The sequence below is a fragment of the Macaca mulatta genome, chromosome 10, assembly GCF_049350105.2.
Source record: "Macaca mulatta isolate MMU2019108-1 chromosome 10, T2T-MMU8v2.0, whole genome shotgun sequence".
NCBI lineage: Eukaryota > Metazoa > Chordata > Mammalia > Primates > Cercopithecidae > Macaca > Macaca mulatta.
In genome coordinates this window covers 18,196,274-18,210,118 of record NC_133415.1, presented here as the reverse complement: position 1 = coordinate 18,210,118, position 13,845 = coordinate 18,196,274, and the positions used below count along the sequence as shown (strand labels likewise).

The following is a 13,845-nucleotide window of genomic DNA, read 5'->3' as shown; positions in this document are numbered from 1 at the left end:
GACCGCTATGGTCGGTGCTTGCTGCAGACGTGAGTGGGGCCCAGACTTCTTTTTTTTTTTTTTCGAGACGGAGTCTCGCTCTGTCGCCCAGGCTGGAGTGCAGTGGCAGGATCTCGGCTCACTGCAAGCTCCGCCTCCTGGGTTCATGCCATTCTCCTGCCTCAGCCTCCCGAGTAGCTGGGACTACGGGCGCCTGACACTATGCCTGGCTATTTTTTTGTATTATTTTTAGTAGAGATGGGGTTTCACTGTGTTAGCCAGGATGGTCTCCATCTCCTGACCTCGTGATCTGCCTGCCTCGGCCTCCCAAAGTGCTGGGATTACAGGTGTGAGCCACCGCGCCCGACCACAGACTTTCTTTTAAATGGATTGTGTCTGCAGTCCAGACCAGAAGGATGAATCCCACTGGCAACAGAAGGAGGGACTCGGTTTTGCCTGTATTCTCTTCTTGCTAACAAGTGTATACACAAGGATGGGTTTGAGCTGTTAATAACTAGAAACATGTTTGTTCTACTTGTTTGCAAATTCCAGATAGCAAATTCTATAGCCAGCAGAGAGGTGAGAAACATTAAGAAAAGATAAATTAATATTTGTTCACATCAACTACTTACTAAGCACTTTACATCTTATTTTGTAGAACCCAGACAAGAATCAGTGAATTTAGCAACATTATCACCATCTCATAGATGAGTCAAGTGAGGCTCAAAAAGGCTAAGTAAGTTGTTCAAACTTAACACAGCTAGGAAGTGGCACAAGTGTAGTTTGAATCCAAGTCTTGCTTTTTTTTTCTTTTCTACTACATCACTTTACCTGTCCTAAACAACTATCATGTGCACATGCCTTCGTAAGAATGTTCAGATCTAGCCAGTATTTACTGGATGTCAAATACGTGCTCAGGGCTTTTATAGAGGATCTCTTATTTACTCCTAACCAGGACCCTATGAGGCAAGTAATTTTAACCCTCTTTTATAGGAGGAAACAGAAAACCAATGATGTTAAGTGACTTGCCCAGAACACCAGCTGAGGATTGAATGAGTTGGTGGGATTTGAACCTGGGGCTCTCTGTCCTTCCGATTCTGGTCAACATACTGGTATCATTTAGGGAGCCTCTGAATGTATGTCAGGACTAAGCACTGGGCATGCCTTCTCTCATTTGATCTTTACAACCACCTTAGGGATAATGAGGATAATGATATAATTATCACTTTCAGAATACAGTTGAAGACACTGAGGCTTAAAGAAGTTAAGTGATGCACTTTGGGAGGCCGAGGCGGGAAGATCACGAAGTCAAGAGATTGAGGCCATGCTGGTCAAGGTGGCGAAACCACGTCTCTACTAAAAATCCAAAGTTAGCTGGGCGTGGTGGCGTGCACCTATAGTCCCAGCTATTGGGAGGCTGAGGCAGGAGGATCGCTTGAACACAGAAGGCGGAGGTTGCAGTGAGCTGAGAGATTGCATCACTGCACTCTGGCCTGGCGACACAGCAAGACTGTCTAACAACAACAACAAAAAAAACAAAAACAAAAAGTTAAGTGACTTGTCCAAAAACAAAGTGACAGGGCAACAAACAACCCACAGTGCCTGACTCCAGGGACCAGGTGTCCTTCACTGTTACGCTACTCTTTACTTTGATTAGAAAGTATATCAGATTTCTTTGGTAGCCACTGGCCACTAATCTTGACTCAGAATATTTTGCTGATAATCTGAATGCATTATCAGGAGGCCTGAATGCCACAGAGAGCCAGCGATGGTTGGAGAGATGGGCACCTGGCTTTAAGTGAAACCCTCTCATTTGCATAGATTATAGTACCTGAGTTTCAGGTAGCTCACGGGAGGGGCCAGGTGCAGTCAAAAGAGACCAATCCAGACCATCATTCAGCACTGATGTGGAGTATTAGATTTTTTTTTTTTTACTATAAATGCCATGGAGGAGAAGGAAACACACATGTGAAAAGAGGGACTTCTGTGGTGAGGTGATTTCCTGATGTGGCTGCTTAGTGGTGGGGAGCCTGGGCGTCCAAACTGAAATCTGGGTGAGAAGCCAAAGGGACTTGAGAATTTTAGGGGTGACTCTGGGACACTAGTTGGGTGTCCCTATGGAGCCCCACACAGGATGCCAGATTTGAGCCAGAAGGGCTGGCCACCTCCCCTGGTTTCCCTGAGGCCCTCTGTGATCCAGCCCTGCCTACCTGGCCATGTGTATTTGATCTCTTTCTTCCTCCTACACCCTAAGCCCTAACCACACTTCACACTTCACTATTGTGTTCCCCACTGGGCCTGACTTCCTCTCTGTCCCGTGAACATGCTGCACGCACTACCTTGGGGAGCCTTCCTTCTCTCCTTCTGTGCCTTCTACTCTCAGTTTACCCAGCCTCCCACTCAATTCAGGTGCCACCTCCCCTTGGACACATTCCCTGCCTTTTCCTTTTTCCACCTCTGTGGGATCTCATTGCATTGGTGCACCTCCTGCACGCCACTCAGAACTCAACATTCTACTGTAGACCTGTTTACCTGTCAGTGGCAGGCAGAGTTCTATGAGGGCCCCCCAGATTCCCACCCTGCTGGTGGACATGCCCTGTGTAATCGCCCTCTCGGGTGTGGGCAGGGCTTGTGAATATCACATTGTGATCACGTGATGTTATAGAAGACTCCGGTGTCGCGGGCCAGAGACAGATTCTCCTGCTGGCCTTGAAGAAGTGGGCTGCCCTGCAGGGATGGGGCTGCATGGCTACGAACTGAGAGTGGCTTCGAGGAGCTGAGGGGGACACCCATCAACAGCCAGCAAGGAAACGGGACCTCCATCCTGGAACTGAATTCTGCTGCAACCCAAATGAGCGTGGATGTGGATGCCAATCCCCAGATGATATCCCAGCCCTGGATAATCCCTTGAGATTTCAGTCCTGAGACCCTGGGCATAGGGCCCTGCTAGCATCTTCCAGATTCCTGACCCAGAGCGGCCACAAGGTAACAAAGGTGTACTTTTTAAGCTGCTCATTGTGTGGTACGTTGTCACCTAACAAGAGAAAACCAATGGGTTGCCTGAGCCCCCAATAGGCTGCATACTCCTTAAAGACAGGGATAAGTCTTTTAACACATATTCCTCTCCCCTTAAGTGCCTGGTGCAGAATAGTGAGCCGTATTTGCTGAGTGATCACGTGGATGTGGAGATGAGAAAACTGTGGCCACAAGAAGGGACAGGCCTCGCTAGGGCCCTCACAGCAGGTCAAGCATAGAGCTGGTACTAGAGCCTCCGGGCCTGTCCCTTGCTCTTTTGTCCCATGCTGTCCTTACCTGTTACCTGCTAGGATCTGCAAGTTCTCTGTGCACAGGAGTCCCCGTGGCCTTTCTCCAAGTTCTTTTGGAGCTTGTGAATCCCCAGGAGACTGCCAGCCCCTGAAGCCATTGAATTATGCATGTGGTCATTCGCTTGCACGTGGCGGGACTCACAGAGCAAGGAATCCACTTCCCTGAGCCACCTTCAATATGAATCATCCCACGTTGCCTCCAGCGCAAGGTTCCTCTCACGTCCTGGAGCTCTCAGGTGCCTTTACGAAAACGTTTTTGCGTCCAGGTATTTGTTCTTTCATCTGTTTATTCTTCAGTCATTCATGACTAATAACACCTGGCATTTATGGAACACTTATTATGTCCCAGGCACTGTTCTTGGCACTGTACAGGCATTAGCTCATTTAATCCTTAGAACAATCCCATGGAATCTCACCCATAGGCTGGATAGGCATCTCTGAGGTGGCTCAAAAGACAGAATGAGGAATCAAACTTCCTTCCTAATTGTAGGAGCTGAGCGGGGATGACACAAGAGGGAGTTGGGGCAAGGGCAGCCACTGTGGGCCATGTGTGAAGGGAAGCAGAAGCCAGTCAGACAAGGCGGGAAGGGGCACCTGAAGTGGCCAGGTATAGAAAAGCCATGTAGCCCTGGCTGAGTGACCTTGGGGCTTCAAATCCATTCACTTCTTGGCAGTCAGAGATGTTTTTAAAAATATATAAATTAGGATGGGCGCGGTGGCTCACATCTGCAATCCCAGCACTTTGGGAGGCCAAGGTGGGAGGATCACGAGGTCCAGAGATCGAGACCATCCAGGCCAACATGGTAAAACCCTGTCTCTACTAAAAATACAAAAAATCAGCTGGGTGTGGTGGCGGATTCTTGTAGTTCCAGCTACTGGGGAGGCTGAGGCAGGAGAATCACTTGAACCTGGGAGGTGGAGGTTGCAGTGAGCTGAGATCGTGTCACTGCACTCTAGCCTGGGTGACAGAGCAAGACTCCATCTCAAAAAAAAAAAAAAAACATATATATATATATATATATATATATATATATATAAATTATATTAGGTAACTGCATAAATTTGTTCAATAACTCCCTACCACACTTAGGATATCTCATGAGTGTCTAACCTCCTACAGTCTTATCTCATGCTGCTTTCCCCCCAAGCCCCTGTTATACTGCGGCCACTCTGGTCTTCTGTGACGTTTCTGAACGTGCAGGCATCTTTCCCACTACAGGCCCTTTGCACTTGTTATTTCATCTGCCTGGGAAACTCTTCTCTCAATAACTCGCATGCCTGACTCCTTTTCTTGTCCTCCAGGTCTCTGTAGAAATGTGCCTTCCTCAGAGAGCCTTCTCCCGACCACACGACCTAAAGAAGGTCTCCAAGCTGGCATTGGGATTATCCTCCCGGTGCCTTCCAAGCACGTATGCAATTACAGTCATTTTTAAAAATTGCGTATTGCTGTTTATGTGACTAGCTCCATCTTCTCAGACCTGGCTACACATTATAAGCTTAAAACAAAACAATGCCAAGGGCTCTGTCCTACAAAGGTCCTTATTTTACTGCTCTGCAAGGCAGCCTGGACGTGAACATGTTATACAATTCCCGAGGTGATTCAATCTCCCTGGACAAGGTTGAGAAGCAGTGCATGGACCTGTAAGCTACATCAGGGCGGAACTCATGTCAGTACTGCCTGGAAATGCTTGACGGATGTTTGTTTCATCAATACACATAGAAGGAAAAGAAACAGCGTTGCTTTCCAGTCGCAATTGTGGCTCCAGTCTCCCCACTCCCCCTCTTCCTGAGGTAATTCGAGTACGGCTCTACTTCTTAAGAATCGATCCTTTCATCTATCCTCAGACAACAACCGTAAGACAAGAACCCTTGGTTTTCAGTGCTGGGGAGGTGGGGGGGAATGTGACCCAGCTCACCCTTATCAGTACTCTTTTTTTATTTTTACTTTTTTGAGACGGAGTCTTGCTTTGTCACTGGAGTGCAGTGGCATGATCTCAGCTCACTGCAACCTCTGCCTCCTGGGCTCAAGCAATTCTCCTGCCTCAGCCTCCCCAGTAGCTGGGATTACAGGCGCACACCACCATGCCCAGCTAATTTTTGTATTTTTAGTAGAGACGGGGTTTCACCATGTTGGCCAGGCTGGTCTCAAACTCCTGACCTTGTGATCCGCCTGCCTCGGCCTCTCAAAGTGCTGGGACTACAGGCATGAGCCACCGCACCCGGCCCAGACTTCAATATTCTAAGCCCATGCGCCATCTCTTCCTGCTCCATCCTCCAATTTTAGCATATGTGCTGCGGAAGCGAGCACACCCCTCTCCATTCTCTATCCTCCATGCAAAGCGCTGCCGTGAGGAGACTGGGGTGGGTGAGGCCATCTGCCATACCTGTCCATGGACAGCTGAGCGACCAGGGTGACGTCCGTGCTGTCTGCCGCAGGCTCGTACTCGTAGTGCAGGAAGTACAGGTGGGTACGGTGGACAGTGAAGCGCTCTCGCCGGAACTCATAGCACAGGTCGTCCTCGTCCAGCTCAGACAGCTGCTTCTGGAGCTGCAGAGTAGGAGAGAGGGCTTGGGCACGTGAAGAAGAGGTCCCAGGGTGCCCATGAGCTTGCCCCTCGAGCCCTGCCCTCCCCGGCGTTTATCACCCATCAGGACGTTGATGGGTCAGAGGTACATGGAAGGGATCACCACTTTTATTTCCCTGTGCAACTTAATCTAATTTCAAAAAGGTGGTAAAAATCAGATGCCTGGGGACCGGGTGTGGTGGCTCACACCTGTAATGCCAGCACATTGGGAGGCTGAGGCGAGCAGATCGCTTGAGCCTGAGAGTTCGAGACCAACCTGGGCAACAAAGCAAAACCCCGTCTCTACTGAAAATAGAAAAATTAGCCGGGCATGGAGGTGTGTGACTGCAGTGCTACTCAGGAGGCTGAGGTGGGAGAATCAACTGAGCCTGGGACATGGAGGCTGTAGTGAGCTGAGACGGCACCACTGCACTCCAGCCTAGGCTACAGAGCAAAACCCTGTTTCAAAACAAACACAAACAAAAACAAAAAGCAAACAAAAAAAAGAGGATGCCATTAACACCTGAGAAACGAATCCCCTCTTAGCTAAGAACAAAGGTGGTGCTCACTGAAAAACATATAACCAACCATAAACTCCTTAGAAACAAATGACAAATGTTTTCTTAGACAACTCAGCGTAAGAATTTCAAATAACATGGGGAAACGGGCCGGGCACGGTGGCTCATGCCTGTAATCCCAGCACTTTGGGAGGCCAAGGTGGGCAAATCACCTGAGGTCACGAGTTCGAGACCACCCTGGCCAACGTGGGGAAACCCTGTCTCTACAAAATATATAAAAATTAGCCGGGCATGGTGACGGACGCCTGTAATCCCACCTACTCAGGAGGCTGAGGCAGGACAAGCTCTTGAACCCTGGAGGTGGAGGTTGCAGTGAGCCGAGATCGCACCACTGCCCTCCAGCCTGGGTGACACAGTGACATTCCATCTCAAAAACAAAACAAAACAAAACAAAAATAACACAAGAAAATGCCCAAAGAAGAAAACGGTCAAAAGTGACAAGGACCTCCGTATGACCTGATGCTTTTTTCTCCCTAGAGCTACTGATTTCAATCTTTGTACTAGGTCTTGGAAAAAACAAAACAAAACCAAACAAAACCAGCAAACCAGCACATTAACAAAATAGAAATTCTTTTCCTTTCATTTCACCTAAGTTTAACCAGAATCTTGGCACCGTACTTTTTTCTCTTTTCTTTTTTTGAACTCTCTCAAAGTCTTACTTCATTAATCTGCTTGTAGAACTTGTTTAACTAGCTGTACTTCTCTCTTCCTTCACCAACTTGTGAAAAGAGCAGGCACACCTGCTGACAGGGAGCTAAGGAGATAACATTTCCGATATGCCAAGGCAGATACACAGATGTGCAAATCTGCAGCTGCGCAACCGACACGGTCTCATGGGAACTCCTACCAGGCAGGTATGATGTATGTTTTACAGATGAAGAACTGAAATTAAAAAGTGACACAACTTAGCAAAAAGCTAATCCACAGTGACAAAAATTGGACCAGGGCATGTGGGGTGGGGGAGTGAGAGGCCTGGGAAGAGGCAAGAGAGGGCTGGGAGGGACAGAAACCCACTCCACCATGACTGGAGCGAGGGGTACATGGATGTGCACTTTTGTGAAAATTCAGCTAACTGTGCACTTCGAATGGGAGGACTTAGCCGGGTGCGGTGGCTCACGCCTGTAACCCCAGAACTTTGGGAGGCCGAGGCAGGTGGATCACGAGGTTGGGAGTTCAAGACCAGCCTGGCCAAGATGGTGACACCCCGTCTCTACTAAAAATACAAAAAATTAGCCAGGCATGGTGGCGGGCACCTTTAATCCCAGCTACTCGGGAGGCTGAGGCAGAGAACTGCTTCAACCCAGGGGGCAGAAGTTGCAGTGAGCCAAGATCACGACACCGTACGCCACCCTGGGCGACAGAGTGGGACTCTGTCTCAAAATGAAAAAAAAAAAAAGAATGGGAGGACTTGTCGGATGCAATCTGTATTTCCATAAAAATCAACTTTAAAAAATGATAATTTGCCAAAGGTCACAGAAGGGTTGGTTCCATTTCTTTTTTTTTCCTGTTAAATCAGCCTTGTCTATCACATGATAGAATACAGACAAAAGTTTACATGGCAAGGGTTACCAACCTAGCTGAATATCAGAGAATGTTTTTCTAAGAAGGTGTACTTTCTTTAAATCCCCAAATCAACAGTGTAGCAGTCGATATTAACTTGCTTCTGTATAGCCTTGCACCTGTTAAGACCATTGCCTTGACAGATTACTTAATGGCGTTATTTCTCAAGATGTGTGCTATGGAAGATGATGGCATTAATTGCTCCAATTCCTTCTCTCTCCCCCACCCCCTGCCACCTCAGATATCCTTGCCCTTTGCAGTGGTGCTTACTAAAGAGGCACAGTTTATTTCTCGGGCCTTGAGTAAGGGCTGGAATCATGATGTACTTCTGCTAACAAAAAGCAGGGGAAGTAATATTGTCTCAGTTTTGAGGCTAGACCTCAAGAAAGTGTTTCTTGCACCCCTACCACTGCCATGAGAGGATACCGAGGCTAGCTTGCTGGAAGATGAGACATTTGGGGCAGAGCAGCTCCTCCCTAACTGCCCAAGTCATGCAAGCCAGCCCAGCCCAGCTGCCTCAATAATACTACTTATTGTTTTTGAGACAGACAGAGTGTAGCTCTGTTGTCCAGGCTGAAGTGCAGTGGTGTGATCTCAGCTCACTGCAACCTCTGCCTCGTGGGTTCAAGTGAATCTCCTGCCTCAGCCTCCTGAGTAGCTGAGATCATAGGCACTCACCACCACGCCCGGCTACTTTCTGTATTTTTAGTAGAGACAGGGTTTCACCATGTTGGCCAGGCTGGTTTTGAACTCCTGGCCTCAGGCAATTCGCCCGCCTTGGCCTCCCAAAGTGCTGGGATTACAGGCGTGAGCTACCGCGCCCGGCCAATAAATACTTCTTGAAGGTGACTGAGGTCTTACTGGTTTTGAGCAATAGATACTGATAAAGTGCTATTGGTATTTTGTGGGGGGCACTTTTTCATTATGAGGACCTGTCCCACCTATTGAAGGACAGTCAACCTCTTGAGCTCCTGCCCACTAAATGCTTACAGCATTCTCCAGACAGCCCTGTGAAGCTCCAAATGCACATGCATATTTCCCAATGCAGCTTGGGAAACCGGTTGAGATCCAGTGATCTGTGAGACATTGTCAACTATCTCTAAAATTTTTAACTGTTAAAAGAATGCAATTAGGGATATTCAGCTTTTCAAGTCAATTTGCTGTCCTTGCCTGTTTGAAGATTCTCACCAGGCCAGCAGTTTAATATAAGACAAGGAAGCTGAAATTCTCCTTCCATCTAAGATCTATGACCCCTCTGCTTCCTTCTGACCTGTAGGATTAAATCCAGATTTCCTTGTTGACAATTAGTAGCTGCTCTCTCTGACCCACCACCCCCATACTCTACGGCCTCATCACTGGTCTCTGTGCTCCCCAAACCTGCCTTTCCCTCACACCTCCGTGACTTTGTTCCGTGCCATGCTCTTCCCCTTTCGGGAATGCCCTCCCTCACCTCGCTCCGCTCTCCTCCACCTAAAAAACCTTCCATTTACCTTTCAAGATTCAGCCCAGATGGCACCTGCTCTGTGAGACCTCTGCTCATCCCGCTGGGGAGAAGCGATCCATTTCTTCTCTGCACTCCAAGAGCGCTCAGTTCGCAACTCCATTAAAGCACTTGTCAACTTGAACTGAAATTATTTAAGGGCAACTTTCCCGGTGAGACTGTGACACTTTACCATTGTCCCGAGCACCGTGCCTGGCTTGTGACAGGTGCTCAGTATCATGTGTTGCATGCCTGAAAAATATTTGCTGTATACAACAAACCTGCAATCACTGTGAAGTTAAGACTATCCTTTCAATTTTCCTGTTGTGTCCTCTAATTATATGCACAGAACGTGATCAATAAGCCCATTCTTCAGCCCATCATTTGCTTCAATATTTGCATCCAAGGGTCTGTGATGGCTGAAAAGCTTTTGGAAAACAAACAAGCATGTGCCCAGCTCCACGTAAGGTGCTGGGTACAGGTGATTTCCTCTCCTCCCCAGAGCCCCCCGTGAGTCATCTGCAGCCTCATCTGACAGTTGAGAAGGGTAGAGGTGTCAAACCTGGGTCTGTGCCCCTCTACCACCATGCTGCTGCTTCAGAAAAGATGCCTGCTTGGCCTCACGTGAAGACGTAGATGCAACGTAGTGGCTAAGGTTACTGGTTCTAACCCACTCCTGCCTGGATGATCTCAGTGTAAGAAGTCAGTGTAAGAATTTCAAATAACATGGGAAAACGGGCCGGGCACGGTGGCTCATGCCTGTAATCCCAGCACTTTGGGAGGCCAAGGTGGGCGGATCACCAGAGATCAGGAGTTCGAGACCACCCTGGCCAACATGGGGAAACCCTGTCTCTACAAAATAGGTAAAAATTAGCCGGGCGTGGTGGCGGACGCCTGTAATCCCACCTACTCAGGACGCTGAGGCAGGACAAGCTCTTGAACCCGGGAGGCGGAGGTTGCAGTGAGCCAAGATCGCACCACTGCCCTCCAGCCTGGGTGACACAGTGACATTCCATCTCAAAAACAAAACAAAACAAAACAAAAATAACACAAGAAAATGCCCAAAGAAGAAAACAGTCAAAACTGACAAGGACCTCCGTATGACCTGATGCTTTTCTCTCCCTAGAGCTACTGATTTCAATCTTTGTACTAGGTCTTGGAAAAAACAAAACAAAATAAAACCAGCACACTAACAAAACAGAAATTCTTTTCCTTTCATTTCTCCTAAGTTTGGGTGAATGACCTAACCTTTCTGAGCTTCAGGGTCCTCAGCTGTAAAATGAGGACAATGGTCACTACGCCAGAAGGTTACAGAAGGATTCTGAAAGATGCCGCATAGAGAGAAAACAGCGGTTGAAGAAAACATTCAGTGGATGTCACTTATTATCGTAGCTATTATCACAGGAAAGGGAAACACCTGGGCCCCCGAACACACCTACGTGGACAGTTTTTGTCCTCAAACCTCACCTGAAGGAAACTGTATGGCAAGGGCCCAGAGACAGGGTTTCACCATGTTGGCCAGGCTGGTCTTGACCTCAGGTGATCTGCCTGCCTCAGCCTCCCAAAGCGCTGGGATTGCAGGCACGATCTACTGCGTGTGGCCTCTCCTCCTCTATGTGCACACACAGGTATGTACCCTTGAGTTGGGGAAAAAGACATTTCCAGGTAAATGGTTCCAGGAACCACTTTCTAAAAAGCACCATATGGTGAGTTCCTAACAGTAGGAGCTATATCCCCTTCACTTCTGAACCATCTGAACCTAGAATATCCAGGTTCTATAACGAATGTTAAAGATTTTCTGAGCAGTGGATTCACAGATGAATTTTATTGGCTTCTTTACACTTTTCTGTAGTTAATTAATTCCCTGCAATTTTCTCAAATGAGCTAATGCATGTAAAGTGTTTTGAAAACTATAAAGTGCTGCAGAAACCTAAGCAGTGTGGTTATGATTATATCATGTACCTTTTCAAATTCTACTCTAGGCTTGCTTATTCCTGACTGCGTGGCCGATGTGATCAATCTTGGATGCTCAGCAAGCCTCTGTTGGATGTGCTCAGCCCCTGCATATGAGGAGAGGGAGTACTGATCAACGGAGGTGCTCTCAGGGCTTCTAAAGTACACCCTGCCTTACTGTGATTGACTAGGGCAGTCCTGGGGAAGAGGCCACCTCCAGCTCTGAACTTCATGGTACCAACAATGGGATTCGGTGGTATCCACATCCCAAGCTCACCTGCAGTCCCTGCTGCGGTGTTTAAAGGGTATTACCTAGAGAATATTGTCATTTACCAACCACAGTGGGTATTGTAGAAAAAAAGTCAGGTGGTCGGGCACCGTGGCTCATGCCTGTAATCCCAGCACTTTGGGTGGCTGAGGCAGGTGGATCATGAGGTCAGGTGATCGAGACCATCCTGGCTAACACGGTGAAACCCTGTCTCTACTAAAAATACAAAAAATTAGCTGGGTGCGGTGGTGTGTGCCTGTAATCACAGCTACTTGGGAGGCTGAGGCAGGAGAATCACTTGAACCCAGGAGTGGGAGGTTGCAGTGAGCCGAGATCTCACCATTGCATTCCAGCCTGGGTGACAGAGTGAAACTCTGTCTCAAAAACAACAGAAACAACAACAACAGTAACAACAACAAAAAGGAAAGAAAGAAAGTCAGATATGCTGTCAGACACACCTGTCCCCAGGACTCTGGGCCAACCAGTTGCCATCCTTGAACTTGCATGTTCATTTCTCCTCTACATGGTGTTTTGCACCTTGATCCAGCTAATACTAACTGGGTACTTACTATGTGACTGATGCAATGCTAAATGTTTTCAGGTGCATTGCTTCATCAGTTTAATCCTTCAGCACAGATATCTGTTGTACAAAGGAGGAAACTAAGGCTCAGAAGCTTTCAGTAATCTGCTTCAGCAAGTGAGAAGCAGTCTGGGATGGGAATCCAGTCTTCGGAACTCAAACCAGGGACGTTTCACAACACTATTACTTCTTCCCAGGGGATGGAGGTGAGAATCAAATGAGATGGTGGAAGACCCAATGTTCCGTGAATGAAGCAGGCCATAAAAAAGTGTGGTCCCAATGCAGGAAAAAGACAAAAGGAAAAGAAAAACCCACTCAAAAATAGAAGGGAACACATTACAATGTTAACAAAGATTTTCTGAGTGGTGGATTCACAGATGAATTGTATTGGCTTCTTAAACTTTCCTGTAGTTAACTAGTTCCCTGCAATTTTCTCAAATGAGCTAATGCACGTAAAAGTGCTTTGTTAACCTTCAAGTGCTACACAGATCTAAGCAATGTGGTTATTTTATATTATGTACCTTTTCAAATTCTAATTTTGGCTTGCTTATTCCTGACTGCGTGGCTAATGTTATCTCAGTGGTGAGACTCTAGCAGTTTAGAAACTGCCTCCTTGGCCGGATGCGGTGGCTCATGCCTGTAATCCCAGTAATCCCAGTACTTTGGGAAGCTGAGGCAGGCGGATCACCTGAGGTCGGGAGTTTGAGACCAGCCTGGCCAACATAGAGAAATCCCGTCTCTACTAAAAATACAAAAGTTAGTTGGGTGTGGTGGCGGGTGCCTGTAATCCCAGCTACTCGGGAGGCTGAGGCAGGAGAATAGCTTGAACCCAGGAGGTGGAGGTTGCAGTGAGCTGAGATCACGCCACTGCACTCTAGCCTGAGCGACAGAACAAGACTCCATCTCAAAAAATAAATAAAAACAAACAAACAAACCCCCCCAAAAAACCAAACAACAACAACAAAAAACAAAAACAAAACCTGCCTCCTTTTCACCCAGGGTTTGGGTAATTTCTCTGGAGGGCCGTGGAGCCGGAGGGAGTATTTCATTAACAGGGTCTGAATGCTACTCTGCCCTGCTCTCCAACCACTGCCACAGGGAACAGAGGGCTCCCGACCAGGGAGGCACAGAAACAAAAGACAGATTTCTCCTGAGATAAAATGCATTTGCTAAATTGCTTCTTTGGGCAGCCACCTGAGGCAGAGGGAGATTTGGACTCACGGGAAAATGGCCCTTTAGGCAGTCTGCATTTATTTCTCCTCATCCATAAGGACAGTGGCCTAGATTGACCTTTTGAGCTGCCGGAAATGATGGCTGGTTATGCCCGAGGATCCAGAGGGAGTACAAGTGCATCCTGGGCTCTGGCCTTACAGACTTCTGTTCACAGTTGGGCAAACTAAGGAGTGAGATTATGGGGATAACTGAAAAGCGAGACCTGATGTCTCTGACACTCATTTTCTATGTGACCTTGAGCAAGTCATGCCTCTGAATTAGTAAGACAAAGGGTTTGGGATTCATAAAGTGACTCTCAAGGATCACGCAACCACTGGGTCAGGT

General features: G+C 47.7%; 1 protein-coding gene and 1 long non-coding RNA gene across 29 annotated transcripts in view; one reads left to right on the top strand and one right to left on the bottom strand.

The window, feature by feature from the left end:
* Nucleotides 1-1,305, top strand: part of LOC144331777 (uncharacterized) — a 123,861-nt gene extending 122,556 nt beyond the window's left edge. The window contains exon 2 of the long non-coding RNA XR_013399199.1: nucleotides 262-1,305. This is a non-coding gene — a long non-coding RNA (uncharacterized LOC144331777). The remainder of the gene's footprint in view (nucleotides 1-261) is intronic.
* Nucleotides 1-13,845, bottom strand: part of LARGE1 (LARGE xylosyl- and glucuronyltransferase 1) — a 634,395-nt gene that overhangs the window by 37,042 nt on the left and 583,508 nt on the right. For all 28 annotated transcript variants that reach the window (XM_015150011.3, XM_077948921.1, XM_077948914.1 and 25 more), the window contains 1 exon segment: nucleotides 5,690-5,853. In XM_015150011.3, coding sequence (XP_015005497.1) covers nucleotides 5,690-5,853 — 164 coding nt within the window.